At 47.7% G+C, this 25401-nt stretch overlaps 2 protein-coding genes across 7 annotated transcripts in view; one reads left to right on the top strand and one right to left on the bottom strand.

Moving 5' to 3' along the window:
* The window catches only part of XPO5 (exportin 5), a 29675-nt gene extending 14160 nt beyond the window's left edge, over positions 1 to 15515 (bottom strand). The window contains exons 1-20 of one of the 5 annotated variants that reach the window (XM_065834054.2): positions 15335 to 15515; positions 14897 to 15018; positions 14241 to 14313; positions 13520 to 13657; positions 13018 to 13200; positions 11956 to 11997; positions 11063 to 11089; positions 10579 to 10764; positions 9823 to 9899; positions 9303 to 9402; positions 7875 to 7958; positions 7338 to 7463; positions 7009 to 7099; positions 5433 to 5561; positions 4560 to 4675; positions 3472 to 3627; positions 2982 to 3023; positions 2283 to 2390; positions 750 to 949; positions 56 to 155 (exon numbers count right to left, since the gene is read on the bottom strand). In XM_065834054.2, coding sequence (XP_065690126.1) covers positions 56 to 155; positions 750 to 949; positions 2283 to 2390; positions 2982 to 3023; positions 3472 to 3627; positions 4560 to 4675; positions 5433 to 5561; positions 7009 to 7099; positions 7338 to 7463; positions 7875 to 7958; positions 9303 to 9402; positions 9823 to 9899; positions 10579 to 10764; positions 11063 to 11089; positions 11956 to 11997; positions 13018 to 13200; positions 13520 to 13657; positions 14241 to 14313; positions 14897 to 15018; positions 15335 to 15439 — 2205 coding nt within the window. In that variant the 5' untranslated portion in view covers positions 15440 to 15515. The remainder of the gene's footprint in view (positions 1 to 55; positions 156 to 749; positions 950 to 2282; positions 2391 to 2981; positions 3024 to 3471; positions 3628 to 4559; positions 4676 to 5432; positions 5562 to 7008; positions 7100 to 7337; positions 7464 to 7874; positions 7959 to 9302; positions 9403 to 9822; positions 9900 to 10578; positions 10765 to 11062; positions 11090 to 11955; positions 11998 to 13017; positions 13201 to 13519; positions 13658 to 14240; positions 14314 to 14896; positions 15019 to 15334) is intronic. The other 4 variants (XM_065834056.2, XM_071806164.1, XM_071806166.1 and 1 more) reach the window with 4 other exon arrangements.
* A 146-nt stretch (positions 15516 to 15661) lies between these two features.
* On the top strand, positions 15662 to 25401 carry POLH (DNA polymerase eta). 2 transcript variants are annotated; one of them, XM_065835873.2, is made up of 10 exons: positions 15663 to 15858; positions 15942 to 16076; positions 16159 to 16370; positions 16739 to 16908; positions 20121 to 20224; positions 21244 to 21363; positions 21984 to 22107; positions 22762 to 22827; positions 23486 to 23649; positions 24431 to 25401. In XM_065835873.2, the coding sequence occupies exons 1-10, from the start codon at positions 15722 to 15724 to the stop codon at positions 25266 to 25268; spliced, it is 2070 nt and encodes a 689-aa protein (XP_065691945.2). In that variant the 5' UTR covers positions 15663 to 15721; the 3' UTR covers positions 25269 to 25401. The 2 variants fall into 2 exon arrangements, with proteins under 2 accessions (XP_071662242.1, XP_065691945.2); XM_071806141.1 differs by lacking the exon at positions 22762 to 22827 and having other exon boundaries at positions 15662 to 15858.

Genomic DNA, 25401 nt, shown 5'->3' with positions numbered 1-25401 from the left:
AGAAGGGAAGTGTATTCTCGCTAAGGATTACACCTCTTCTAGTAATGATACTCACTCTAGAGCGGTTCAGGCCACTAGGATCTTCCAAGACTGGATCGGCAATTTTGTTGTCTGCACCCACATAGGAGATAAAGGCTTCAGGATCCGAGAGGACTCTGGCAGCAGCAAAAGACAGCAACAAAGAATATTGTTTGTACCAGGGAATTTGAGTAGAGCGTTGCACTGGCATTAAACATCTTAACAAGTACAGCAGGCTAGAGAGACAAGCTAGTCTACACTATACATGGGAACATAATAAAAGAGAGACATGTGCGCTCTCCAAACCTCTCCAGTTCTCTTGGGCCAGGGGGACCTAAAACCTTTGAATCTCTTATGAAGACAGCCTTGCTGGTAAAACTCTTGTGCATGCTGCAGGACACCTCAGCTTTAGTAAGGAGAGGTCAGCTTCCTAGCTGGTCCTGAAGATGAGCTAAAACATCTTTTATTTCTAATTTTCTGCAAATGCTTTGACGATTATTGGAAGTGTTCCTCTATCATCTTAAACAACTCCTACCCAGCGATTTTCAACAAACAGCATTTAAACTCAGTTGGCAGTTTCTGAAATGCAGGAGAGCTATTACCATGACTGCCCAGAGCACAGGAGGTGACGAGGTGCCCCATCACCCTCATTTGGTTTGCATGTTTCCTTATTGGGCACAATATTACCTCTGCAACATCTCCAGTTCAAAGCTCAGAACAATGACCCATACCTTTGCATCTCTGGGGAGAGCCACAAGCCAGCAACAGGAGCCATGAGCTCCTCCAGGAAAGCTTTTTGCCGCTCATAGTCCTTGAACTGGTTGCTGATGAGGACAAGGGCCTCCATAAGAGCACATTTCTCCATCTGTGTCAGAAGTAGCTCATTGGAGAGCAGCTGCTTCACGTGGTTGTACAACATCTCAAAGTTTGGCTAGAAAACACATCCAGGTGGAAGAATGTCATGCATTTGGTGTGGAGGAGGGCCACCGGGGGAAGCAGAGGTAGGGAGTACTGTACTACATGGAACAGCTGGAGGAGCATGTCTAAGTTACCTTTTCTCTACATAGCCATTGCCTTCTCAGTCTCAAGTTTCTGTGAAAGTTCAGTCTAAAAGAACTGCTTTTCTTCCCCACCCCTCTATCATCATCCTGCATCCAGTTTACTTTAGCCTGCAGAGTGACTGAAATAAGCAGAGGAAATCCCTCTCTTCTAGGCAGTCATATCCCTTACGGCAGTGTCACACTTCAAAATAGTGCTGGTGCTTTTATTTGCCCACAGAAAGGACCTTGCTCATTTAGCTCTCAAGTGCCAGACTTAGGACTGTTCCACCTCTTTGCTCACAACTATGTTAATAACGATTCCTATGGTTATCATTATCTCCACAGGAACAGCTGAATTTCTCCCCACTCTAGCTGCAACAATGTTTTTCTTTAACTTTGTATAAGCATTAGCAATCATCATTCAGCAAAGTCATCTGAACATATTTTGGGGCAGATCTGGGCCCCTGGCTCTTCCAGTGAAGATGTCTGGCTGCCCATGGGAAAGAGAGAACTGTAGCTCAAGGACAAGTAGAGTCGGACAGAGACAAACACGCTAGTTCTTAGCAGCTATTGCAGAATGCAGACTGGAAGCACTAAATTACCTTAATTAGTATCCTCAAAAAATGTCTTTGTTTAAACTAGCAATGTCCAATGGTGCTCCAATAATCCTAGAGCCTCTCCACATAAGCACCACTAAAGAAAGCAGTTCAGAGCTACACATGTTGCATGCAGATTGTTCAGTTCGGCAAAACCAAACAAAACACCGACTCATGGATTTAAAATGTGTTTGTTTTTTTTCTGATTTTCTCAAGCTAATCCAGAAAACAGATACTCTTCCCTTGCTCCTACATTCTGTTAAGTAACAGAAGAACATCTGGAGATTAGTCATTGCTAATGTCTACAGCTTAGGAATCAGTTGAGACCACCACAAGTGACAAACTGGAAATGCAGCAAACATTCCAATAAAACAAATCTAGTGCTGCTTGTATCCTCCTCCTCATCCCTTTTGAATTTAACTCAGCACTTTACAATTCAAATCATGAGAAAAAAAATTTTTCAGGGGCAGGGGAAAAGAAGGGAGGTGCATGGAATAAAATGCTGCCATTTACACAGCAGGAATATTTCTTGGAAGAAAAAGAGGCTGTAGCCAAGGAAGCTGAAGATCCCACAAAATCTAGCTGAAACTGAGGCAAGACTCTTCATGATGGAGTTGAATTTACATACCAGGACAAGCTGAGGGTAATCCCGACACATCTTTATGATTGAGGAGCATGCATGCCTTCTTACATTCTTCACTGCTCGAGTTCTAGGAGCCTGGACAGACATAACAAACTTCAATGCAATAAAACAAAAGTTCAGACAAGCGCAGGGTATCTTCAAGAAACAAATGCATTAAACACAGTTTTCTGCACTGTTGAGTACAGATCAAAAATGCATTTCCACACCCCTCACCCCAAAAAAACATGCAATAATCAAATTTCCTCTGGAGCAGTAGCCAACCCAAGCAACCCACGTTCAAGCAAGCTGTGTTCAAAGGGAGTGGATGCCATGGAGCTTACTCCCTATTTCAAGACTCCAAGCACTCCCTAGGTAGCTGGCAGCTTTACAGCCATCCTTCACAGCCACATATACCACCCACTGAAGAGCACCCAAAGATAGCAAAGGGATTTCACTCTCAAGAAGGCCAGCATAAACTTTGGGACTAAGTGAACTGGCCTTACACCACATCTGTGGCTGCCTAAGTATGTGAGCCAAAGCTTTTTAGGTTATGTCAGCCAAGAATAGATCAGTTCTATCTAGACTTCCCAGCCCTATACTTGAGAACACTACTACATCGGAGTCTTCAGACTCAGCATGCTCTCAAACAGAATAGGATTTGATCCAATTATTACAGCTTATTAGTAGAGAGTAATTCAGACATACCTTACTTTCTTCTATAACTTCAAAGGTAACTGAAGCAAACAGCTGTGAAAAAAAGTGAGGAAAAATCAAAAACCACATGTCATTTGTAAATATCTAGCACTCCTATGTGTTCTGAGCTCAAGGAACAGATCATAAGACTTTAGTGCAATTTCATTAAAGTCAGTGAAGAACCATTGACTAAGTTGACAGATGAATCATCAACACAGTGAGGCCCTGAAACAAAACATGGTGTTTACTGGCCAGAGTGTGCACTTAATGTTCAGATTTAAGGCTAGGAACTGCAAAATTTGTGTTATTTGACATGGTTTCTTCTTGAACCAGACTCAGTCTCAGTTTTCCCCATCATGAAAAAAGAGTCATTCCAATGAAGAATAGTCCTTCCCTGACAGTAACACCTAGAGGATTAACTCCTGAAGTTCAGTGTAATACATGGGCCTTGATTGATTGATACAATGCCTCCTTGATTTTTGCATGGTCTGCAAGTACCTACCTTGGAAAGCACTTGTGGTAAGTATTCTGGTCGGTAAGTGACAAATGGGAAGAGAGCAGAGACATTGGTGAGCACACAGGACAGGATGAGAGGATCCTTTGTTTCAAAATTAAGGACAAGCTGCAGCAGATCTATGCCATCATTCACTGGGATGTCCTACAGATGCAGAAAAGGGAAAGCAGAAGGAAAGAAGAAAGGACGCAACACTCAGTACTTCAGCCTATAGTACTCATCCTCCAGCTCCTAGAGCCAGGCCACAGAGCTGCTGCTCATATCAGGCCTCTCAGCTGAACACAGCTGTTCTCAAAGAGAAAGAAAAGCAGTAGAAACCTCGGTTTAACTGTGCGCTACGTGCACTTGCTGAAGGGAAAAAGGACATCAGCATTGTCATTGTTTGGTAGGGTGATTTTGAGATGCCAGTCTCAAGCCCCCATAATATTGCTTGCACCTCTGGGAAAGGCCATTTTCCTCTCAGTTTGGCTCCCAATTCTCTTGACTCTGTCCAACAGATTCTATGCTTAGCCAACTGTATCAATCCACACAATTATTTTACTGTGATTAGAATGATGAACTCAAGTGCATGAGCAGCCTAATCTAATAAAAATAATCAAGCTAGTCTGCATTAGGCTGAGAAAGAAAATGCTTTCCTTCTGATTTGCCTGTTGCTGAACAAAAAGCAGAAGGAAATAACTTCTGACCTTGCACTCCCTGAGCATGAGTTTCTTTCATTTAGTTAAAAGTTAAAAATAAAATTTGAAGTATAAACTTAGGAAATGGGTGCTTAAGCTGTCCTCTTGTCCTCTAGCAAGGCACTATGTCAAAGCATGCCACCTGAGTGCTCTCCTGTGACTTCTCATGGCATAGCATCCAGAACCAAGACATGCCTGACAGAGTAAGCCAGTATGAGTTTGGTCCCCTCTAAAGAAGGGTCACTACTCCTCGTAAGAATCACTCAACAAACCATCTGGGTTTTTGCATGGAGGTAACCAGTTATTACAGCCTTTTCAAGGACAACATAGCTGAAAAAACCCACTCGTGTCAACCCAGAATAAGCCAGGAGAGCAGGCATGAGCATCTGGTACACATACGTCTTTATCCAGGGTTCGAAACATCTGGCTGATGACACTCTCTGAGAAGAAGGTCATGGCATCCCACTGTGCAAAGGATGGAGAGAAGATGGAGCAGAGACCTTCGCCTGTCCTAGCTGAAAGGAAGAGAACACTGGAGCTCTCACCATGCTCCTCCTTGCATGCACAACACCCGTCTGACAAGCACCCGCACTGTAACACCTCAGCATTCACAAGTGTTCTGGTCAGGCAGCTCTCCCTGCAAATGCCTAGCAGGGATGCCCTGGGAGCAACTAAAGTACTCCTGTGTGATTTGCCTCATTCAAGTGAGGGCTCCTGAGACATACGTCTGATCTTTGAGATACTACGGGGAGTAATATCAGCAAATCACAGAACAGAAAAGAAAAGGAGGGATACCACATGCCCAGACTCAGCACTGCAGGCAAGACTGCCCTCAGTGTGACTCTGCAGAGCTCCAAGTGGCCTTCCTTCATGGGAGGAAAGGAAGGTCACTGACAAAGGGATTTGTCAGACTGGCAGACTTCCCCGGACAAAAAGAAACTACGTTATGGAGATAACAAAGCCCAGATAATTGTAAAATTGCATCAGAGTGACAGCTCCATCTGTTTTGCAGAGATCTGGGAGAGGGAAAAGAGGAGCCAGTGGCTTTACCTTGGTTATTCCATATATAGACTGCAAAGGGTTAAATTTGGGGTGGGGTGGGTTTGATTTGCTTTTAATTTGCAAAGACCTTAAAAGCCTGAAAACTTAGTGTTGAGTCCTGGCTCCCCCTTAAAAAAAAAAAAAAAAAAAAAAAAAAAGGCAAAAAAGTTTCTTGTTGGCTTGAATTAAAGAACAAGCCTCATATGCTTTTTTTTTTTTCAGGTAACTTACAGTTCATAGGTCCAGTATCAACAGGAGTTGTCAGCTGGTACTTCAGCCATTCACCAGCCATTTGGAAGCCCGTTCGAGGGTCCAGACGACAAGCCATCCTCATCACCTCTCCTTGCTGGGCTCGGAAAGCTGCAGTGAAAAAATCAGACACCATGCAACAAGCTGGTGTTACAAAAGCTCCTTTTCCAAAAGCTCACCTGCAGCTTTGCAGACCTGGGAACATTATGGACTGTTGCTCTGGCAATAGCTGTGTAGTAAGCTCAGACATACAGTCAGTAAACTAGGTGTAACAGGATGGGCAACTTTTAAAAGCAATTTAAATTGACTAAAAAATTATGGATTAACATAAAAAGAAGTGCAATTAAAATGCAATATAAATTATGAAAATCTACGGTAAAGCCAGATTTACTACAATTAAACCTCTATTTATCATTTTAGAAATTCTTCAAACTATATGTTTGCTGCTTACAAAGCATCTTGAGATACTGAGACAGAAAAACAGTATAACTACCACTTCCTTCAGCTAAATACACTTCTTCTGGATTATTCAACTTAACCTAGTTCAGATTCTAGACTAACTAACTAAAGTGAACTCAAAAAACCCAAAAGTGTTGTATTCAATTTCAAAGATACGAAGCGCGAAGGACAGAACAGGAATTTCCTTTGTTCTAAAATATTCCAGTACGTGATCATACAAAATAATCAGCTCTGCTGACTACAGATACAACCTGCATTCTTTAAAAAAGTTGTTTTATCAAGTAATTTTATTTTGTGTTTCAAAACCATTTTATTTTCTGATATCTGTAATGATTTCCATATCATTTAACTCCCTAAAACTATTTCAAATTCTGGCTTTATGCATTTAGCTACTTTTCTATTTCCATTCAAATAGATTCATTACAATAAGTAAAAAATTAACTACCTAATAAGCAATAACAAAGTAACACCTAATATCTTCAAACATAAATGCAAAAACTAATAATTTCAGTAATTTATTAAATATATCCTCTCAGCCACCAAGTGAGTACTAAACTATGCCACCCACTGAGAAGCCACCTCAGTTTTTGAGAAGTAAAATACAAAAAGAAAGAAAAAAAAACTTAATACTCAGGGTTTCCTAGTTTGCTGGTTTAAGACCATGGTTAAATTTGTCTATTTGAATTGCTCAACTTTTACTGTTGGTACTGGGGCTTCTTAGCAGGGCCAACACAGATTTCTGGAATGACACTTGAAGTCTTGTAAGCTGCCTTCCTCTCCTAACCTGAGCAGAACTCCAGGCTGTTTAATTTCCTCCCCTACGTGACCAAAAGGAGCATTTTCTTCGACACTAGGTAGCAAATGCTACTTGGCCACCTACCTGGCCAGCAAGGAAAATAATAGCAAATGTAAGTAAAATGAAACTCCTGAGCTATCACAGGAAAATCCTGAAGTAATTTAACTCCAAGATCCAGACTGAAAGAGCCAAGACAGAAATGGAAGCTGCAAGCCAACATGGTAGGCTCCATGCTCAGGCAGCAAGTGAAAATAAGAGAAAAGGCACAGACAACAGCTTCCACGCAGGGTCACGGGAACTTACAGTTGAAGAAGGCATTGAAGTCCTCATCACTGTCAAAATCAAAGCGGGAGTATTCACAACTGGGGCTGTCTGTTTTAGAGGGAAAGCCCACCTGGAGACAGAGCAGACAAGGTCAGGAAGGGAGGTCACCTATCACACCTAACACCAGCTCCAAGGAGATGAAGATTGATGGCAAGGAGCAGACAGTGCTGTGACAGAGCTGTTTGCTCAGCAGCCTGGGGATCATTTCTCTGGCAGACACAATAAAAATGTAGTTTCTCCCCCATGATCCACAGGCCATGTTCACCTTGGCCCCTTCTCACACTCCCCTGGCTGCAGCAACCCCATACCTTCACTAGGTTGGTCATAGACGCACGGAGGTACTTGGGGATCATGGCCAGCAACAAGGGGTTGTGAGACAGAACTTCATGCCGAAAGAGGGCTCCCCATGTGATCTGGGTGGAAGAGCGCAGAAACTGGGGAGAGAAGAGGAAAAACAGGGGAACAGAGAAGGATTTCAGTACTGGAATCTCCACCACTAAGTTTTTCTACCAGAAGGCAATAGCAAACCACACCAACTGTTCAGGCCAGGCCAAGGCACCCTGCAGGCACAAGCTAAACTTCCAGAATGCCAAAAGTCTCAGGCTAAATACTAGGGCTGATCACAAATTCTGCACTTTCTACTCAGCACCTATGTATCAGGCACAGTTCCTAATGGGGCGATAATGGAGGAAAAAACACTTTGCTTTCCACGTCTTCAGCTGAAATGGAGAGCCTGGAGAGCAATATTAGGCAGCTGAAGTTCTGCAGTCTCTGGCAGGTTAGCGCAATTCTGCATACGCACATTCTTACATAGACATACATGAGACTTCCAGTCCTTTACATACCTGGCTGGGATGAGTTGTGAAGGCTAAAAATGCATCGAGGTATTTTCCAAAGTTGGCTGGGGTTTCCACATCACACTCTGAGCCCTGTTAGGAAGACAATTTCAGACAAAATACAAACCACGTCATGCTGTGTTCACAACTTGTGTGTTTCTGGGTAACGCAGGAACACTACATCCAAGGCCACAGATGATAAAGGAGCCAAGACAAAAAAAAAAAAAAAAAAGCGAAAAACTGATTTTTTCCTCACAGCAGTATAGCCTAAGGAGTAACAAGTCTGGTGATCAGCCTGGGGGTGCTGGAGACAGCACATCCTCATTGAAAAGGGTGACTTCTCAGACACTGGAGTTCCATTAAAATAAAACTAGTAACTGCTGCTGCTGCCATGAGGCACAATTTTACTCCTACTGGGTCAAGTCCACTCAGCAGTATCGAAGTGGAAGAATCAATGACTGCAGAATTTCACAAGTACACCCAGATTATTTCACTCCTATTCCTCCAAATGTTCTGTGCATTTAATGCATGGATATCTCTTACTAATAACTTTCTGGGAAGTTTGTTAGGAAAACAGGTCTTGCCTGGAGCCATAAATTCAAGGTTTTACTGCACTTCAGTAACCATATAATTGAATCATAGAATGTCCTGAGTCGGAAGGGACCCACAAGGATCATCGAGTCCAACTCCTGTCCCTGCACAGGACAACCCCACAGTTCACACCATGTGTCTGAAGGTGTTGTCCAGTCTCTTCTTGAACACTGTGAGGCTTGGGGCCATGACACCTCCCTGGGGAGCCTGTTCCAGTGCTCCACCACCCTCTGGGGGAAGAACCTTTTCCCAATGTTCAACCTAAACCTCGCCTGGCAGAAGCACTGTGCTGAATGGAGGGAGCGGGAATTCAGCAACCAGCACAGTATGCAAAGTATCAGTGTGCATCTTCACCTCAGCATTGATACAAAGCATTGGAAAAATCAACAGCAGAACAAATCCTGTTCCTTCCTTCAGCTTGAAGGAATCTTGGTAGAACAAACAGGTATACTCTTTATGTTATTTTTAACAGGGAAATTTAAAGGCTTCCAACACAGCAGGAATTTCCTGAAGTAGTTTTTCTGTAGCAGCAGACAGCAATCAACTTGAGCAATTTTCAATGAAGCGTCAGCATTTTACAGAGGTCATAGGAGATAATTCTTGATGACAGTGGAGGTCTGAAATCAGTCAGGGTCCCTCCATTCTACATTCTTATGAGCTGGCAAGATACCGTTACCCCACTTGCAAGCAGAGACATTTCTGCCTTTCCCAAATGTGTGGAGAGAACCTCGTAGCTACCAAATGTGCAGAGAGAACCCTGGTCCTACCCTAAATCAGGGTTGCCTCATCCCCAAGCCCTAAAAACTAGCCTTGTCAGGGTTGCTGCTGGTATTAGCACAGACTTACTAGCAACGCACATAGCTGGCTGCCCAATGCGCACAAAACTTGGCAAAGTCTCTTCAAGAAAACATAGTGCTTCTCCACCAGGCCTTCTCCATCTGCTGTCCTGGGAGCGAGGGGAAAGAAAAAAACAGGATCACAGTTACGCTGTAGGCACACTGCTATCTATCTTGTAGATAAAAAGAGACTAGAGCAATTTGATTTTATTGCAGTGGAATTTTCTTTGCTATTATCAAGTAGTACTGCTTTACTAGCATCTAAAATCTCTGGAAGAGTCCCTCCTGATCAGTTTCAGGCTAAAAAGAAAGCTGGGGAAGCTGGGATATTTACACCACCTTGTCCTTTAATTAAGGAATTTGAAAAAACTTGCAGTTTTTCAGGTTTTACAAAATACATGGTGGTTTTGTTCTCTCCTAACCCAGCCCCAGCTTCCTGCAGTTAAGCAGCAATATCTTCTGCAAATCACATCTGTGAAGACATTTGTATGCAGTTGTGTGTGAAATTACAGCAGCAGGATGGTACTCACTGGGCAGCGGAGAGAATGTAGTGCATGGCAACGTCTCCAAACAAGACCATCAGAGGCTTTCGATCCTCCAGCTTACCCTACATGCAAAATACGCCAATTAGAACACAACTATTTATTCCCACCTACATAACTATTTATTTCCATCTGCAAGTGAAATCAGGAGATCTCCAGTTGTCCTTACATCTGGGGAGCGGCTTACAGTCCACAAATCATTTCAGAAAAAACTTGTCAAAAAAAATCTAAGGTATTCCTGATCTCAAGAAATTTCCCCAAGCAATCTCAACACAGAAACTTTAAACCAAAAAACTGACCCTGAGACAATAACTCTTCTTCAGAGCACAGTGGCTAGTTAAAGCCAGCTGCTAAATACTCAGCTTTGACACTAAGCTGCTTGTGAACATAATGGTGAAATCACCTGTTTAGATTGTGCTGTCATTTCTCTGAGCTGCCAGATGACACAGCTGGTGACAATATTTGCCACTTCACAGTTGTAGAAAGTGGGGGAAAAAGTCAATGGGCACCTCCAACTTCGAAACTGCGAGGAGAAGTGAGCACAGAAGTTGGAGAAGGTTCCAACAACTGCTGTATGTATTGTGCTGGCATGACATTCATGCTCAACATCATTCACATAAGTGGTCAAATTTGAATTTTGTTTCTTAAATAAAAGTGCAAATATATCACTGCTTGATCTGAAGATTTATACAGGAGAATAGGAGGAAAACAAAGAGGAGCCAGAGGAGCTGAGGAGGAACTCACTTTCCTGCTGACAGCAATCAGAAGACACTCTGCTGCTCCTATTTGGAGCTCAGGCTCATTTAGGAGCAGACACAACATCTCCAAGAGCTTGCAGTTGTCTGCTGTGACGTGGCTCAGGGCCACCCAGTCAATGTAGCCAGCCAATGTGTTGAGTGCTGCTATACCCACGCGGCAGTTTGCCTGGGCCTGCAAACAGAGAGGAGGCAAGAGGTCAGAGCCACAGAGAAACACAAATTCCCATCTAAAGCCATCCACTCCCTAGGAGAACAGTACCAGGAACCACCCTGAGAGAGTGAGAGACTTGGACCCTTCTGCTGCCACCTCTCACTTCTCTCTTCTCAAGGAGTTTGTATTATGGGTGAACAAATCCATCTGTAAATGAGAACTGCAGGTAATAGACTCCGAAGCCTGGGAAAAGCCTAATTCTAAGCAGTCTTAGTCTTACGAATCATTAATGCACTAAGTCCCGCATAGCTCCACTCACCTTTGTCTCCTGAGCCAGATCAGTTTTCTGCAAAAGAAAACAAGAGATGGTGGGTGAGCAGCTGCAGCACACACTTGCACCCAGCCACTGCTGGACATGCTTATTCTCCAGAATGCAGGCAGAAAGCAGCAGCTTCACAGAGTAGCTCCCTAGTGACAGAGGCTGCAACAGAGTCTGCTGCTCATGACATTGCTGCAGCCATCATAACCACCTCAGCAGCACCCTGACAGGTAAGACACCAGGACTTGGAATTGCAAGTTAAGCCACAATTTCCTTCTCATCCAAAAGATGACACTTCAGTCAGCAGACACCAGGGAGACAGGCGACGAGAAGGAAAGCCATTTCTTTGCTTCCTGGAAGCTTCCAGGGAAGAAGGTTTTGACCTTAAAAAGCATCTTGCATCCAAAAGCCAGACTGTGAAAGATGCTGGTGGCTTTTATGTCCTGAGATTGATGTCTGAAAATGGTTTGTCCATGTTCAGAAAGGCAGCTGGAGCGAGAGCCGAGGCAAGAGCTTACAGCTTGACTCCCAGCTCCAAACACTTGGTGCAAGCAGTGCATTGCTGGTATTATAAAAAAAGTCCTCAGACACTCAGGTTTGATTTGTTTTTCAGATGCAAAGACATCGCAAGTGTTTCTTTCTGTTGCAAGGCTTTGGTTTGGAAATTCTGTGCATCAGTGTATCAGTACAGTAGTTTAAAGTTGATCTGGTTGTGTCCCAGACATCTAATAACTGAGCCAGCACACCAGAACTGCATACTTATTAGCACTGCAGACTATCGTGGTCTTGGGGAAGTGTCCATCATCTCCCCCAGTCTCAGTGTGCAGACAGGTAACTGAACACCCAACCCTCAGAATTTACCCTGTGCACAAACATCCCAAAGATCCGCTAACCTGTGGAGTGGTGAGGGCTTCTTGTTCCTGGGGTGCTCCAACCTTGCCAATCAGAAAGATTCCACTGTTAGCAGAAGCAGCCACACTTCAGAGCCTCAAGCATTGCAATTCAAACCTTACCTGGAAATGCATTTCAACCAGACTACAAAATGCACTAGGGTCTCCCACCCACCACCATAAACTGCACAGAGAACTGTCTGCTCTACAGGTGGCTTTGTTCAGCCTGCCAGTGCGTCAGGAAAATGAACAGAAGTCAGGCAGGAGATGTTTTTTTTTTTGCCTCCCAGTTTCACATTTAGTCTAAATCTGGATTTTAATTCACAGAAAAAAAGGAACAAGAGATACACCTAAGCAACTTATTTCTACATTGATTTCTCAGTTTTGGTTCACTCTCAAATCCACTTCCTTCGCACAGGAAGAGAGGGGGTAGCGACTTGCCTTCACCTTCCACCTTGACCAACCCGCACATCTCTGACTCTCTGTAAGAATTCAGGAAAGAAGTCTCTTTACACAAAAAGGAAGAGCATTCCTTACCACAACTTGACAAAAAAGGGTTTCCTGACCTGAGCTCTTGGAGAAAACGACCAGAGAGGCCCAGATGCAATGCTGAGACATCAAAATCTCATGTGTTTCGGTGCATCACGACAAAGACACTACGGCAGCGTAAGAGAGCAGATGCGACCCCAGGACGGCATCTCTTTACTGCTGAGTGCTGCATAAATGACCCCAAATCTACCCATTTCTGCCACAACCACACCCTTCTTTTGCTGAGCCGTACACCCCTAGTGTCAGTGGAGCATTCCAACAGCACAGACAAGTCACGCACCCACGCAAGCCATTTACACTAGCAAATCCAAACTATCAACACTAACCCTGCCAACCTGGTGTGATCAGTCTCTCTGATCAGCACCAGCTCCCCAAGCCACAGCAAATCCCCGCCTCCCTGCAACAGCGACGGATTTCACACAGTTTCTGTACTTGCTTCCCCAACAACTCACGAGTCATACCCCAGTTCCTAAACACCTCCAGCACTCACTGAACCCAAGGAAAGGGGGCTCTTACCATGCGTCTGTACTTATTTACGTTCTGCTGCAGGGTAGTTAGTAGGAAGCTGAAGATCTTCTCCATGTTCTGGGTGAGGGTTTGCTGGATATCTCGTCGCCGCTGGGTAGGCAGAGTTTGAAAAGTCACCACATCCTCCGCCAAACGTAGGAGGATGAACATCACCAGTTCTGTCTGAGTTTCCTGATGTTCCAGAATGAAATACACTCCATCAGCACAGTTCAAACATTAAAATCACTAGAGGACAGCTCAGAGGTGCAGAGAGAAAATGAGCATGCATGAAGATACAGGTCACATCTTGGGAAAACAAGACAAGAGCATGGCATTCTCTCTCTGCTAAAATAATCTGCTAGAGTAACTTAATTTTACAAGGATTTTTGAGTCCATCATCAGCCTGTTTCAGCTGACCATGAATCAGTCAGCCAGGCTTTCCTCAGGATGATGGAACACTGAAACCCACAATATGTGCAAGCAGAAGAGAACAGACAGACATGTTTCATACCCCTTGCTTGGAGAGAGTATCCAGCTCCTTTAGCATGTCAGGCCAGTGCTGAGGCCATTCACGCTTGATCATCTCCACCACAATGCGAGACAGAACACCCTTAATGTGACTTTCCTCCTCTAGAATACTTTGAGTTCCCTGTGATAAGAAAGGGGCAGTTACACAAACCCACAGACATCAGACATTTATAATTCTCACCCAGGAGGCACAGTGGTTGCAAATATTCCAAATACAACATAAAAAACAGAACCAACATTGGGTAGTTCATCCCAGCTACCTGGGATGACAGTCCTATCCTCCCAAGCACCCGTAGCCAGCAAACTCCAGGAACTAAAAGGATTTTCCTCAAAAGGTTACTTGGTCACAAGCACAATGACAGAGAAAACACAACTAATATAATGACTTCAGTATTCTTGCAAAAGACAAGAACATCCATATTTACTGAATTTCCTCCTAAGAAAAGCAAAAGTACCTTATATATGTTATACAAGCCCCACAACTTCCTTCCCTGTGAGACGACATGGTCATCAACCTGACTACAAGACAGAGAAAGGCACTGGAACAACCAGGGATGCATAGCAAGAAAGTAATGAAATGCAGAATTGAATTTAGGTCCTCTCTGCTAACTAACTGGAGTCGTTTTTTCTTTTTCACTCCTTCTTTCTAACTCCAAGTGAAAGAACTGTGCTTCAGAAAACAGTATGGGGTAATAGGTACTTACATTGGATATGAGGCCCATAACATTGTTCTTTAGATAAACTTTTTCTAGGCGAGGCATATTGTTCCAGCGGAACCTGCTCAAAAGTTAAAAAAAAAAAAAGACACCAAGTCAAAACATTCATAAAGATCTCTTGACTTCCCAATGAATTATCACTTCTTCACCTACACTAGAAACACTATAGCTCACTGACTTTGCCAGTGCCCAATCCTTTAATGAAAGGGTTGAGTTAAAAAACTGCTGATGGCAAACCAGCATGCACCACTGAGGCCAACAGACATGAGAAGCAGCAGCAAAAGCACAAAGCACCAGGTCTATAGAGGCGGCAGAGAGAGCAGAGTCTCAGAACTGAACTACTACAAAGCCTCTTTGTTAGCATGAGGCTAACGATGGAGAATGCTGCAAAGACCTACTGATAACCCTGTGTGCTTATTTACATGTTGCGATGTCAATGTGTCCTGGAGCTCAGTGAATTAACCTTCCCAATCATTTTTAGAAAGCAGCACAGAGTAGGACTGCAGCCGTCCTGTGCTGCAGAACAAATTCTCTGTGTCCTGACCGTGCCTCCCTGAAGTGGAAAGCCCCGAGGGGGCACAGAGCCCGCGCCAGGGGCTGCATGGCCAGGGGCCGGCACCCTTCCCCGGGACAGGGGACCGTACTTGACCACATGCTCCAGGATCTGCAGGCCGAAGTGCCGGACGATGGCCGTCTGCGTCTTCTCCGCGAGCTTCAGCCCGCAGGGCACGCAGATGGGACACTTCTCCTTGAACTCCTCGCAGAACTGGGAAAGAACCGCGGACAGGCACACGCGGTTAAAACATGGGGCGGGCACGGGGCGGCCGGTAACGGGGCGCTGGGGAGGGGGACCCAGCCCCGGCTCCTGAGGGGCCCGCCAGAGAGATTCGCCCGGCCCCCTCGGCGCCGCACAGGAACAGCTCCTGCCGCCCTCCCCTGCTTCCCGACGGCTTCCAGCGCCTCGGGAGCCGCCCGGACATCCCCCATCACCCGTCGCGCCCGAGCGGGCCCCGGGGCCGTGCGGACAGGGCACCCGCGTGGCCGGAGCCCAGCGCCTCGCCTCCCCTCCCCGGCCCGGGTACCTTTAGCGCCTCCAGGCGGTATCGCTGCGTGGAGGCCGGGTCCATGATCACCGTCACCGCCTTCACCAGCTGCTCGCAGAGACTGCTCACCTGCTCGGCGGACATGGCGGCGGCGCCGGCCAGGCCCGCGCCACCGGCCACCGACGGGTGAGAGGAGGGGGCAGCCGGCACGCGGCGCACGCGCGGCACCGCGGCGCCTCTGCGCATGTGCCGCGGGGAAGGAGCCGGCGGGGAGCGCGCGTGCGCCGCGCGCCGCCACGGCGAACCTTCCCCCGGAGAACTGCAACTCCCGGCGTGCCCCGCGCGGGGATGCGCTCCCAGGAGCCGGCGGGGCGGGGCCCATGGTCGGGCAGTCGGGCGGGAGGTGGCGGCGGCGCTGGTTGGGGCATGTCGCGGGGCCGGGAGCGCGTGGTGGCCCTGGTGGACATGGACTGCTTCTTCATGCAGGTGGAGCAGCGCCTCGACCCGCAGCTGCGCGGCCGCCCCTGCGCCGTGGTGCAGTACAAAGAGTGGCAGGGCGGCGGGTAGGTGCCGGCGGCGTCCCGGGCCGCGGTCCCCTCCGCTCGCGGCCGCGCCCTCCCTGCAGCCGCCGCCCGTGTCTTTGCAGGATCATCGCGGTGAGCTACGAGGCGCGTGCCTTCGGCGTGACCCGCGGGATGTGGGCGTCGGAGGCGCGGGCGCTGTGCCCCGAGCTGGCGCTGGCGCGGGTGCCCCAGGCGCGGGGCAAGGCTGATCTCACCCGGTGAGTGGGCCGGCGGATGGGGGGCGGCGGGGGTCGCCTTTGCGCGGGGTGGCGCCTGAAGGCTGTGCCCGCCGCCCGGCAGGTACCGGGAGGCCAGCACGGAGGTGATGCAGGTGCTGTCGCGCTTCGCCACCATCGAGCGGGCCAGCATCGACGAGGCGTACCTGGACCTGACGGGCAGCGCGCGGGAGCGGCTGCGGGCGCTGCGGGGGCGCCCCTTGGCGGCCGCCCTGCTGCCCACCACCTTCGTGCAGGGGCTGCCCGACGACCCCGGTCCCCAGCCCGGCGGAAAGGGTACGCACCAAACGGGCGACCCGCGGCGCTTCGGTCGCCTTACGTACGGCGGCGCAAACGGCTTTTGCTTGGGGCCACACAAGGCGGTGTTGCTCCCCCTACGCCGTCCTTCCCCGGCTCCGTTATTCTTGCTCCCTGTACATCGACAGATGATGGGGTGCTGTGTGTCCCCTGAAGTGAAAGCGCAGTAAATGGGGTCTCTGTTTTTCCTGCTGAATGGCTTTTAGGGTTCCTGCTTTTCATCCTGGCTGTTGGCATGCAGATAGAGCAGCATGTGGCTGTTTCCCGTGGCTCCCTGATGCTGCGAGTCCCTTTGCTGGGCTCAGCGAGAAATGCCAATGTTGATCCCCTTTGTGTCCCTTTTCCAGAGGAGCTGCGGCAACGTGGCCTGCAGGAGTGGCTGGCGTCATTGTCTTTTGATAACCCCAACTGTCCTGACCTGCAGCTCACTATGGGTGCAGTAATTGTGGAAGAAATTAGGGTGGCTGTGGAAGCAGCCACTGGATTCAGGTGTTCAGCTGGGATTTCACACAATAAGGTATGTGTGCAATATATCAGCTTGACTTCTTCTGAGCAGCAGAATCAGAACGTGCTGTAGATGGTCTTCCATGTACTCTTCTATGTCCTATGCAAGATGAGCTGAGCAGGGAATGCATCCATATGTGAGCACACTTTCAAGGAAATTATAGGACATCTGGGAAGGGGAAGAAATCTTTTCCCAGAGATGTGACTTATGCAGTCAGTGTTTAATTAATTTACTATCTGGGTTCCTGGTGTACTCTAACAAGTTAGCTCACTAGGAAGATAAAGGTTTTAAGTCCCTGCAGACAGTTTTCTTCAGGGAAAAAATAGAACTTAAAACAGATCACCACTACCCCAAGTTTTAGGCAACGGTGGCTGTAGCCAGGGAATAGTTTTAGTGACAAAAATTCCCAGCAAATTGGACAAAAAGAATACTAGTTTGGTGGCACTGAAGTGAGTTGGGTTGCTTTTCCGCTTTGTGATCAGTCTTTACCCCCCTGTTTGCTATATTTGGGGTGATGCTCAGCCAGCTGCTGAGAGCAGCCACAGGAGCACTTCGTGCATGACAGCAGCTGCAGAAACAAACGGACTTTGATGCTGCAGCTATAGAGGGTTTCCTGCTGGGTGAAATGCAGAGTGGTTTACTGAGAGCACCTAGCACTTATTTCAACCTTTGCAGAAAAGATTGGTACCTATAGAGGTTAACTGGCTGTGGAAGCACTGTAGTATGTTCTGCACAGCCATATGTAGGCTTCTGATGTGGTAATCTCTGCATTGTGCTTGCTAGTATAGATATACAGTTCTTCAGGGATAGCACAGTACATCATAATTTCCTTGCTTCTTTTAAAACAAAGAATTAAGAATGCTGGCATAGAAACTTAATGGAAGCTGGGAGAAGCTGTAGGGATAGCAGGAATGTTCTCTGTTATTATTGGTTAGAGGGACAAAAAAGCAAGTTGAACATCCCTTTCACTCGAAATTTCTATACCAGTGATCTTCCTCAGCTGTCTCTGCATCACAGTCTGCTCAAGGTGATCCTGTGCAGAACTAGCTCTGGTACCGGTGTATTGCTGGTAATCATTGCAGTTGTTTCTGCAGCAATCTAAGATGAAATGTGTCTCCCTTAAGATCCAAAGCATCCATTTAGTCTTTATCCTATTCCTGTTTTGGTCAGAGCCTGCATTTTTGAAGTCATAACTGTGCAGATGAGCCCCTTTTGCAAAGAACAAAACAGGTAGTAAGGTGCTCTCAGCAAACCACTCTATATAGCTGCAGCATCAAAGTCCATTTGTTTCTGCAGCTGTTGTCATGCACGAAGTGCTCCTGTGGCTGCTCTCAGCAGCTGGCTGAGCATCACCCAAAATATAGCAAACGGGGGTAAAGACTGACTGACCAGAAAGAGGAAAAGCAACCCAACTCACCTCGGTGCACCAAACTGGTATTCTTCCTCCAAGTCACTGGGAATTAAAAACCATTCTCTTGCTACAGCCACCGTTGCCTAAAACTCAAGGTGGAAGTTACCTGATTTGAGCTCTATTTTTTTCCTTAAGAAAACTCTCCTGAGGGACTTTTCTTCCTAGTGAGCTAACTTGTTCAGAGTCCACCAGGAACCCAGCTGATAAATGAGACTAAATAAATCAGACAACACCATGGTTTTATCAAGAACCACTTGTGCCCAGCTCATTTATGTCACCCCTTGACAGTGTGAGTGGCCTAATGTACACAGGAAACTGCAGATGTGAGGTATTTACCTTAAGGTTTCTAATGCACTTCACTCTGAGTTGCATAAGCTGAAGATGAAACCCTAGCAAAACACGACATGATTGAGGTTGTCTGAAAGGTGTGTGTCTAGCTGAAGAAAACATTATTGTTTTCCATAATAATTTTGCTCAGTGGCTTACACTGAAATCGGGATGTTTAGAGTGGGATCCTGGGGGAGTCTGTCTGAGATGCATTTAAAGCCAATATTTTCAAGGAAGCCTATAGAGAGGGAACAGCTATAGGTATTCAGGTGATGCTAAGCACAGATGGGGCTAAGGGCTCAGGCTGTGAGAGTTCTGGGAGGTGAAACTGGAGATGAAAACTCTGGGCTTACAGAAGCCCAGAAACAGACTAAAATCACTAAGCAGTGCTTCTTATGCTCCTCACTGACTGTTTTAGTGGTTTATAGGAAAAAAGCAACCAGCAGGCTTTTGGCTAAGTCACAGTAAGTCAAGATGTAGCCTGGAGTTACTTGTGGCCAAGCAGCAGGATGAGTCAGTAATGTGAGTGCTCTGGTAAAAATAGCCAGTCCTGTTTCAGCATGTGCAAATTGGAGAAGGTGTCAGAAAAAGTAAATTATTTCTCCCTGTGAAATCAGTGATTGGTTGAGCTTGCAGCACTTGACTTTATGAACAGTGTGGGTAAACTTAGAAAAATCTCCAGTGAAACAAGAGCAACAATAACTAGACATCCGGAAAATGGCTAGATATGAAAAGTTGAAGGAAAGGTATCTACTTTATGTAGAAAAGAGTGGGAATGCATGTAAGCCTGTAAAACAGGCTGTTAATAAAGATCATAGCTCAACAGGCAGGAAGGAAATTTTCCTTAGTTATGGGAGGTAAAGCAGTGAAAGAGGGAGTTATTAGATTTGTTTAAAAAAGAACAAAACACACAGCTAAATTTATTTCACACTGATCTGTGTATTCTTGATACTGTAGATTAGAGTGGAAGGGGAGGCTATATAGCAGATAGGCTAGAGAATTCCTTCCAGGCCAGCATTTCTGTATTTTGCAGATTCGCTTTTGCAGCTTTATCCTGCTGTGGAGGAGAGAAGATTAAAATAGTGACATAGAGAAAAGCAAGACAAACACAGAAGATGAAGGAGCAAGACATAGTGAGAGAAGTAGCCTGGGGAGGATTACAGGAAGCTCTAGCATGCTTGCCTGATGAAAACTAATCCAACCAGAGCAGGTGATAGACCCCCAAGCTGCCTGGAGTGGGAGTCCAGCCCATTGCAGAACCAGAAGTCTGGAAGCAGCAGTGCTTTCAGAGCACCCAGCCAGTCTGTGCCAGGTCCCAAGGTGGGTGGTACCTGGGGGCAAGCAATGGTGCAACCTGCATGTCCTTTCTTGCAGCTATTCCAAAGGCAGCCTTTAGAGGTGATATAGCATGAGCTGTTAGGTTGAGCCACAATAGAGTCGGTGCAGAGTTTGTAATAATGGGTTTCCGCTCTCCTCTGTGTTACAGACACTGGCAAAACTGGCCTGTGGGTTAAACAAGCCCAACCGCCAGACACTCATATCTTCACGATTTGTCCCGCAGCTCTTCAGCCAACTGCCCGTCAGCAGCATGTAAGTACTGGGGAGCTGCCAGCTTTTGTGCAGCTTGGGGCTCAGGCTGAGCTGCTCTGTGGCAAGAGCACATATTTGAAGTGCTGGTGCTGTGCTTCTGCAATCCAGATTTTTATCAGGAAGAGAGCCCTGTTTGTTGTGGTACTTGCATCTCTTGGTTTGTCATCATTGCTTGTGTGAGCAGAACTAAAGTGACTTGGGGGTAGGAAACTGCTCCTGGCCAACTCAGCAGAGAGCAATTTGATGCTAATTGATAGCAGCCAGTAAAGGCTTTCAGCTCCACAGGTAACTGCTCATCAATGCTTGCAAGAAAGGGAGAGGAAGTCCTGCCAGTAATCCCTCACAGCTGTGAGTGGCAGTTCAGGGTGAGCTGCAGCCTGCCAGTGAAGGGACCCCCATGGAAGAGGCCACTAACATCCTCTGGGCAGCCCTTCCCTCAGTAGAGCTGTGCTCAGGATGACCGCTGGGGTCCGCAGGTGTAAGCTGGAGTAACTGTGGGGAAGGAGGCTGCAGCTGTGCCCCAGTGTGAGCGGCAGAGCTGTGCTCTCAGACAGCAGATGTACTTTGGTTTTGAACATCTGCACTGTGCCCAAGTACTTTCCCTGGTGTGAGGAAGAGTTGCCAGCACCGCTGCTCCAGAGGAATGGATCCCTGGTCCTGCTCTCTGCCTTCAGTGTCTCTCTCAGGATGAGGAGATGGGTGGAGAATGGTCCTGTCTGTGTAGGAGGAAGCAGGGAGCCTGTGAGCCATTTTTCAGAGCGTGGCTTGAGATCAAGATGGAGCTGAGGGAGATGCACTGAAACTGAGTGAGCCAAGGAGCAGTTCCCACTGCAACTCCTATGTGCCTTACCACAAGCAAAAGAGCTGTTATGTACCACCAGGTGCTCCCTTTTGTCCTACTATTTTCTGACTGCTTCTAGCACTCCTGAACTAGGGGGAGCTGCTGCATAAAAATTTGGCATAATCTCCACGTGATACTTCATTTGTGTTCTCTATTTTTCTCTCTTTCTCTGCTGTAGCCGTAACCTGGGAGGCAAGCTTGGCACTGCCATCACAGACATCCTGGGAGTGGAATACATCGGGGAGCTGACACGGTTCAGTGAGACAGAGCTCCAGACTCACTTTGGAGACAAAACTGGGTAATGATAAACCACTCACCACAACTTGGCTCTTGGCAGGAACTAAGACTTCCTTTTGGTCACAGGTTGTTCTGCTGTGATTAGGATGGCTGGAAGGTAAAGCTTGAGTGACATCTTTGAGAAGCATTGGTCTGGCAGGCCCACAAACAGGTTTCCAGTCTTGTCTGCTGCCAGGCACCCTCCACAGGATAATGTTTTGTCTGTCAGCCAGCTCCTCTGCCTTCCTCCACAGTGCGTAAAGATGGGCCAAGCCGTGGAAGGGCTCCCTGCAGGCTCGGAAGCAGGCAGGCCAGCCAGCCTCATTACAGGGGAAATTATAAGGCTGGACTGGAGCCTGAAACACCACTTCTGGGCCCAGGGCAGCGTCTGAGGTGCCCTGCAGACTGCTGAACTCTTGCCACTTCAGGAGAAGAGGCAGAGGAGTTGCGCTGACAGGCAGTTGTGGCCTGAAGGAAGCCTGCCTGTTCAGCTGCGGCTGCAACTGCAGAGCTGGGGATGAGAGGAAGAGTCACAGCGTGCACAGAGCTGAAAGCATGGCTCAGCAGAAGGCTGACTTGCTGCCCAGTTATGCCTGCCTGTCTGCGGCTGCCTTCACCTCCTGCTTCCTCTGTGGCTTTCAGGTCTTGGCTGTATGACTTGTGCAGAGGAATTGAAGATGAACCTGTCAAAAACCGGTACCTGCCTCAGTCCATTGGCTGCAGCAAGAACTTCCCTGGGAGGACAGCCCTGGCCACACAGAAGGAGGTAGAAGAAGCCTACATCTAGCACAAGGCTTGGCCTTTCCACTGAAGAGAACACTAGAAGCTGAGACTAGCTTGCAGAACTGCTGATTTTCTGTGCCACGGTGTCCTGAAATTCAGCCTAGGGGCTCAGTGCAAGGAGGTGATTTGGGGAAATCCCCGTTTGACAGAAATGCATTGACAAACTCCTGCACAAAGAGGTCCAACCTTGGTGTAATTTCCATGAGGGAAACTGTGGGCTTGTATTGTTCAAAAGGTATTCATGGTGCCAAGATTCAGGGGCTTGGTTGCTAGAAAGAAGTTAGCTAACCCAAAGAAAGAGGGAGAGTGCACCTTACCTGTTAGCTTGGGAGAGGTTCCCACAGAGCTGTAGGGAGACACCAAGAGAGATCCAGGGCAGGGGGCCCAGATTACTTGGCAAAATCTAGCACTAATGCTGCAGGACTTGTGTGGTATCTACAGTGCCCTCCCTCCAGTGTTGAATCCTCACCTGGGCCAATTTCTCCAGGAGTACTCAAGACATGAGGCCTTGTGATAGTCTGTGTCCATTCCAGTCTGATCCCTCTCTAGCATTGCCCCATGCACTGAGTGTTGCTCTGGGCTGGGGGCAGTACTGGGAGCAGAGGCCCAACCTGTCCGTTACCACTGTCTTGTCCAGGTGCAACACTGGCTCCTGCAGCTGGCCTTGGAACTGGAATCCAGACTGATCAAGGACAGGAGCCAGGTAAGGAGGAGGGTGGCAGGGGGACAGCCTTTTCCCCACTGGCCTTCAGGAAACCACACAGCATGTTTGCACTGAGAGCTGTTTGCAGGAAGCTGAGGGTGGAGTGTGGTTGGGAAGAAAATCTGCTTGCCCTGAGATGTGTGCCTTAGTGTTGAGGTACCTCAAAAAAGAGGTGTGCAGGAGCCTGGCCAGGAAGGATGGTTTTGTCCCAGAACACAGCAGGGCTAAGGGTGGTCCTTGTCCCATGCTTTAGGATGCAGGGACCTGAAAGCCACCACACCTTCATCTCTCTTGCAAGCCCTTTGCTGATGTAGCTCTGCCTGTGCTGTGGGCTAGGAGAGGAAGCGATATGCTCAAATCCAGATAGCAGACTGCAGACCAGGGTGAGGTTTGTCTGCAAGCTTCATCACTGCAGGGAGGGCATAAAAAGGTGCACAGCTGTCTTTTGAGGAAAACAAGGACTAACTGCTTTCCATCCTGCGTGGCACAAGCACTTGCTGTCCTGTATGTCATCAGGCCAGGCAGGACAAGCTGCCACTTGTCACATAGCATCATTGGGAGGTGGTAGCTGATAGCACAAGGTTCTGGGCAGCAAGACCATCTCCTTGGCCCTTCCTGCTCGTGTAGCTTGAAACACAACTACCTCTTCTCTCTGCAGAACCACCGAGTGGCCAAGCAGCTAATGGTGGTCATCCGCATGGAGGGAGACACCCGGGTGTCACGCCTTTGTGCTCTGACGCGCTATGATGCCCAGAAGATTTGCAGTGATGCCTTTGCCCTCATCCAAACCTGCAACATGGCTGGGGCTCACCAGGCAGCCTGGTGAGTGTAGAAGGGGTGTTTGTGTCATGATTGGGGGTTGCTCTGCTGCAGGGGGTGCAGGATGAGCCAAGGGACCTCACAGAAAGGAATGATAGTGTTATGCTGACTGTTAAGAAAAGCCACCTCGTCCCACATCTGGCCAGACCCTTCTCAGTTCCATACTTGGAGCTGATTACTACTGGCAGCGGGGTGCCCAGGTGGAGCGAGGCAGTCTTTGCCTTCCTGGGCTGGAGAAACTAGTGACACCTTGTTCTCCTCCCCTAAGGACAAAGGTGCTTTTTGGGAGGAGGCCATTGGGGCAGGAAGGATCACTAAGGTGCACAGCTCCTGTACTCAATGTTACTTCCTTCCTCCTGCTCTGCAGTGAGGCTGAGACATAGCTAAGGCATGGAAGTCCTGTCTGTTAGGCTCTGACAAGGCTGCTGCTCCCCTAAGGCCCTCTCACCTTGCCTGGGAGTCTCACAGTAGCTCCAGCCTGTGGTGGACTCAAAGTCCAGGCTGGCAGCTGGCTGCCCCTGCTCCAGCGCCCATTCCTTTGGGAAATGCTGTTCTGTGAAGAGGTTTTCTGCTCTGCCGAATGCAGCCTGCTGTGTTGGTGAGACTGTTCTGGAGATAGCAATACTAACATTTTGTCAGAGGAAGCATCTCTCTCATCCCTTGCCAGATACCCAGAGTGCAATTCCCCTATCTGTTAACATTTTATGTTGCTTAAAGTCTTACCTTGAAAGACTTCTTGCTTCCCAGGCTGGTGTCTGAGTTGATGTTGGTGTGTTCTTTGCAGGTCTCCACCGCTCATATCAGTGCTTCTCTCAGCAAACAAGTTCTCAGAGCCTGCCACGCTCCTCTCTGCAGGCATCGCCACCTTCCTGACAAGTGATGCCCAGCCTGATGGCACTGCCACTGCCAGCCAAAACAGCACATCTTCTAAGAGGCCCAGGGTCAAGTTCTTCAGGAGTCCAAGCAAAGAGCTTAGGCAGAAGCCAGCTAACGCTATTGAGTCATTCTTCCAAAAGGCGGCAGAAAGGCAGCAGTCACAGACAGTGGCAGCAACCAGCCTACCTGCCGCTACTGCTGCAGAGCCACCTGTGCCCAGCTCACCAGAGCACCAAGAGACAGATGGCATTGGACTTACCTCTGTGCAGCATGACCTGGAATCCCCTGTGAAGCAGAGTCCCAGAGATGGGAGCCCTACTTCTCCTTACAAGAGGCTTCCCTGTGAGAAGTTGCTGTCTGACGCTGTGCAAACACCCTCAACTCCACCCGGCTCCATGACCTTTCTGAAATTAGAGCCAGCTATGGAGGGAAGTGACCAGAATTTACCACCCTCTCCAGAACTTGCCCTGCTCCCTCCTGCCTCTCCAGGGGACCAGCAGCACTGTGAGAAGTGCGGCCAGCTCGTGCTGGTGTGGGAGTTCCCAGAGCACATGGACTACCACTTCGCTCTGGAGCTGCAAAGCTCCTTCCTGGAGCCCAGTGCTCCCACAGCTTCAGCAGCAGCTCTCAGGTCTCCTGCCAAGGCAAAGAACAAGCCCAAGACTCCAGCAGGATCTAGTGCAAAATGCCCTGGAGAAGGTGTGACAAGAACTTTAGATTTTTTCTTTAAGCGTTTACCTCCTTAACTCCCAGCCATGCTAGGAGTTTTTAGATAATCAGTGTTTTTAAAGAATCAGTGTTTTTAAATACATTCAGAAGTTTTTATACTGCCTGTCAGGTTTTAATGCAGAAAAAACAAATAAATTATCTTTACCCCAA

Source organism: Patagioenas fasciata, chromosome 3, assembly GCF_037038585.1.
Source record: "Patagioenas fasciata isolate bPatFas1 chromosome 3, bPatFas1.hap1, whole genome shotgun sequence".
Classification (NCBI taxonomy): domain Eukaryota; kingdom Metazoa; phylum Chordata; class Aves; order Columbiformes; family Columbidae; genus Patagioenas; species Patagioenas fasciata.
The sequence above is the reverse complement of the archived record's forward strand: the minus strand, read 5'-3'. Positions and strand labels throughout refer to the sequence as shown.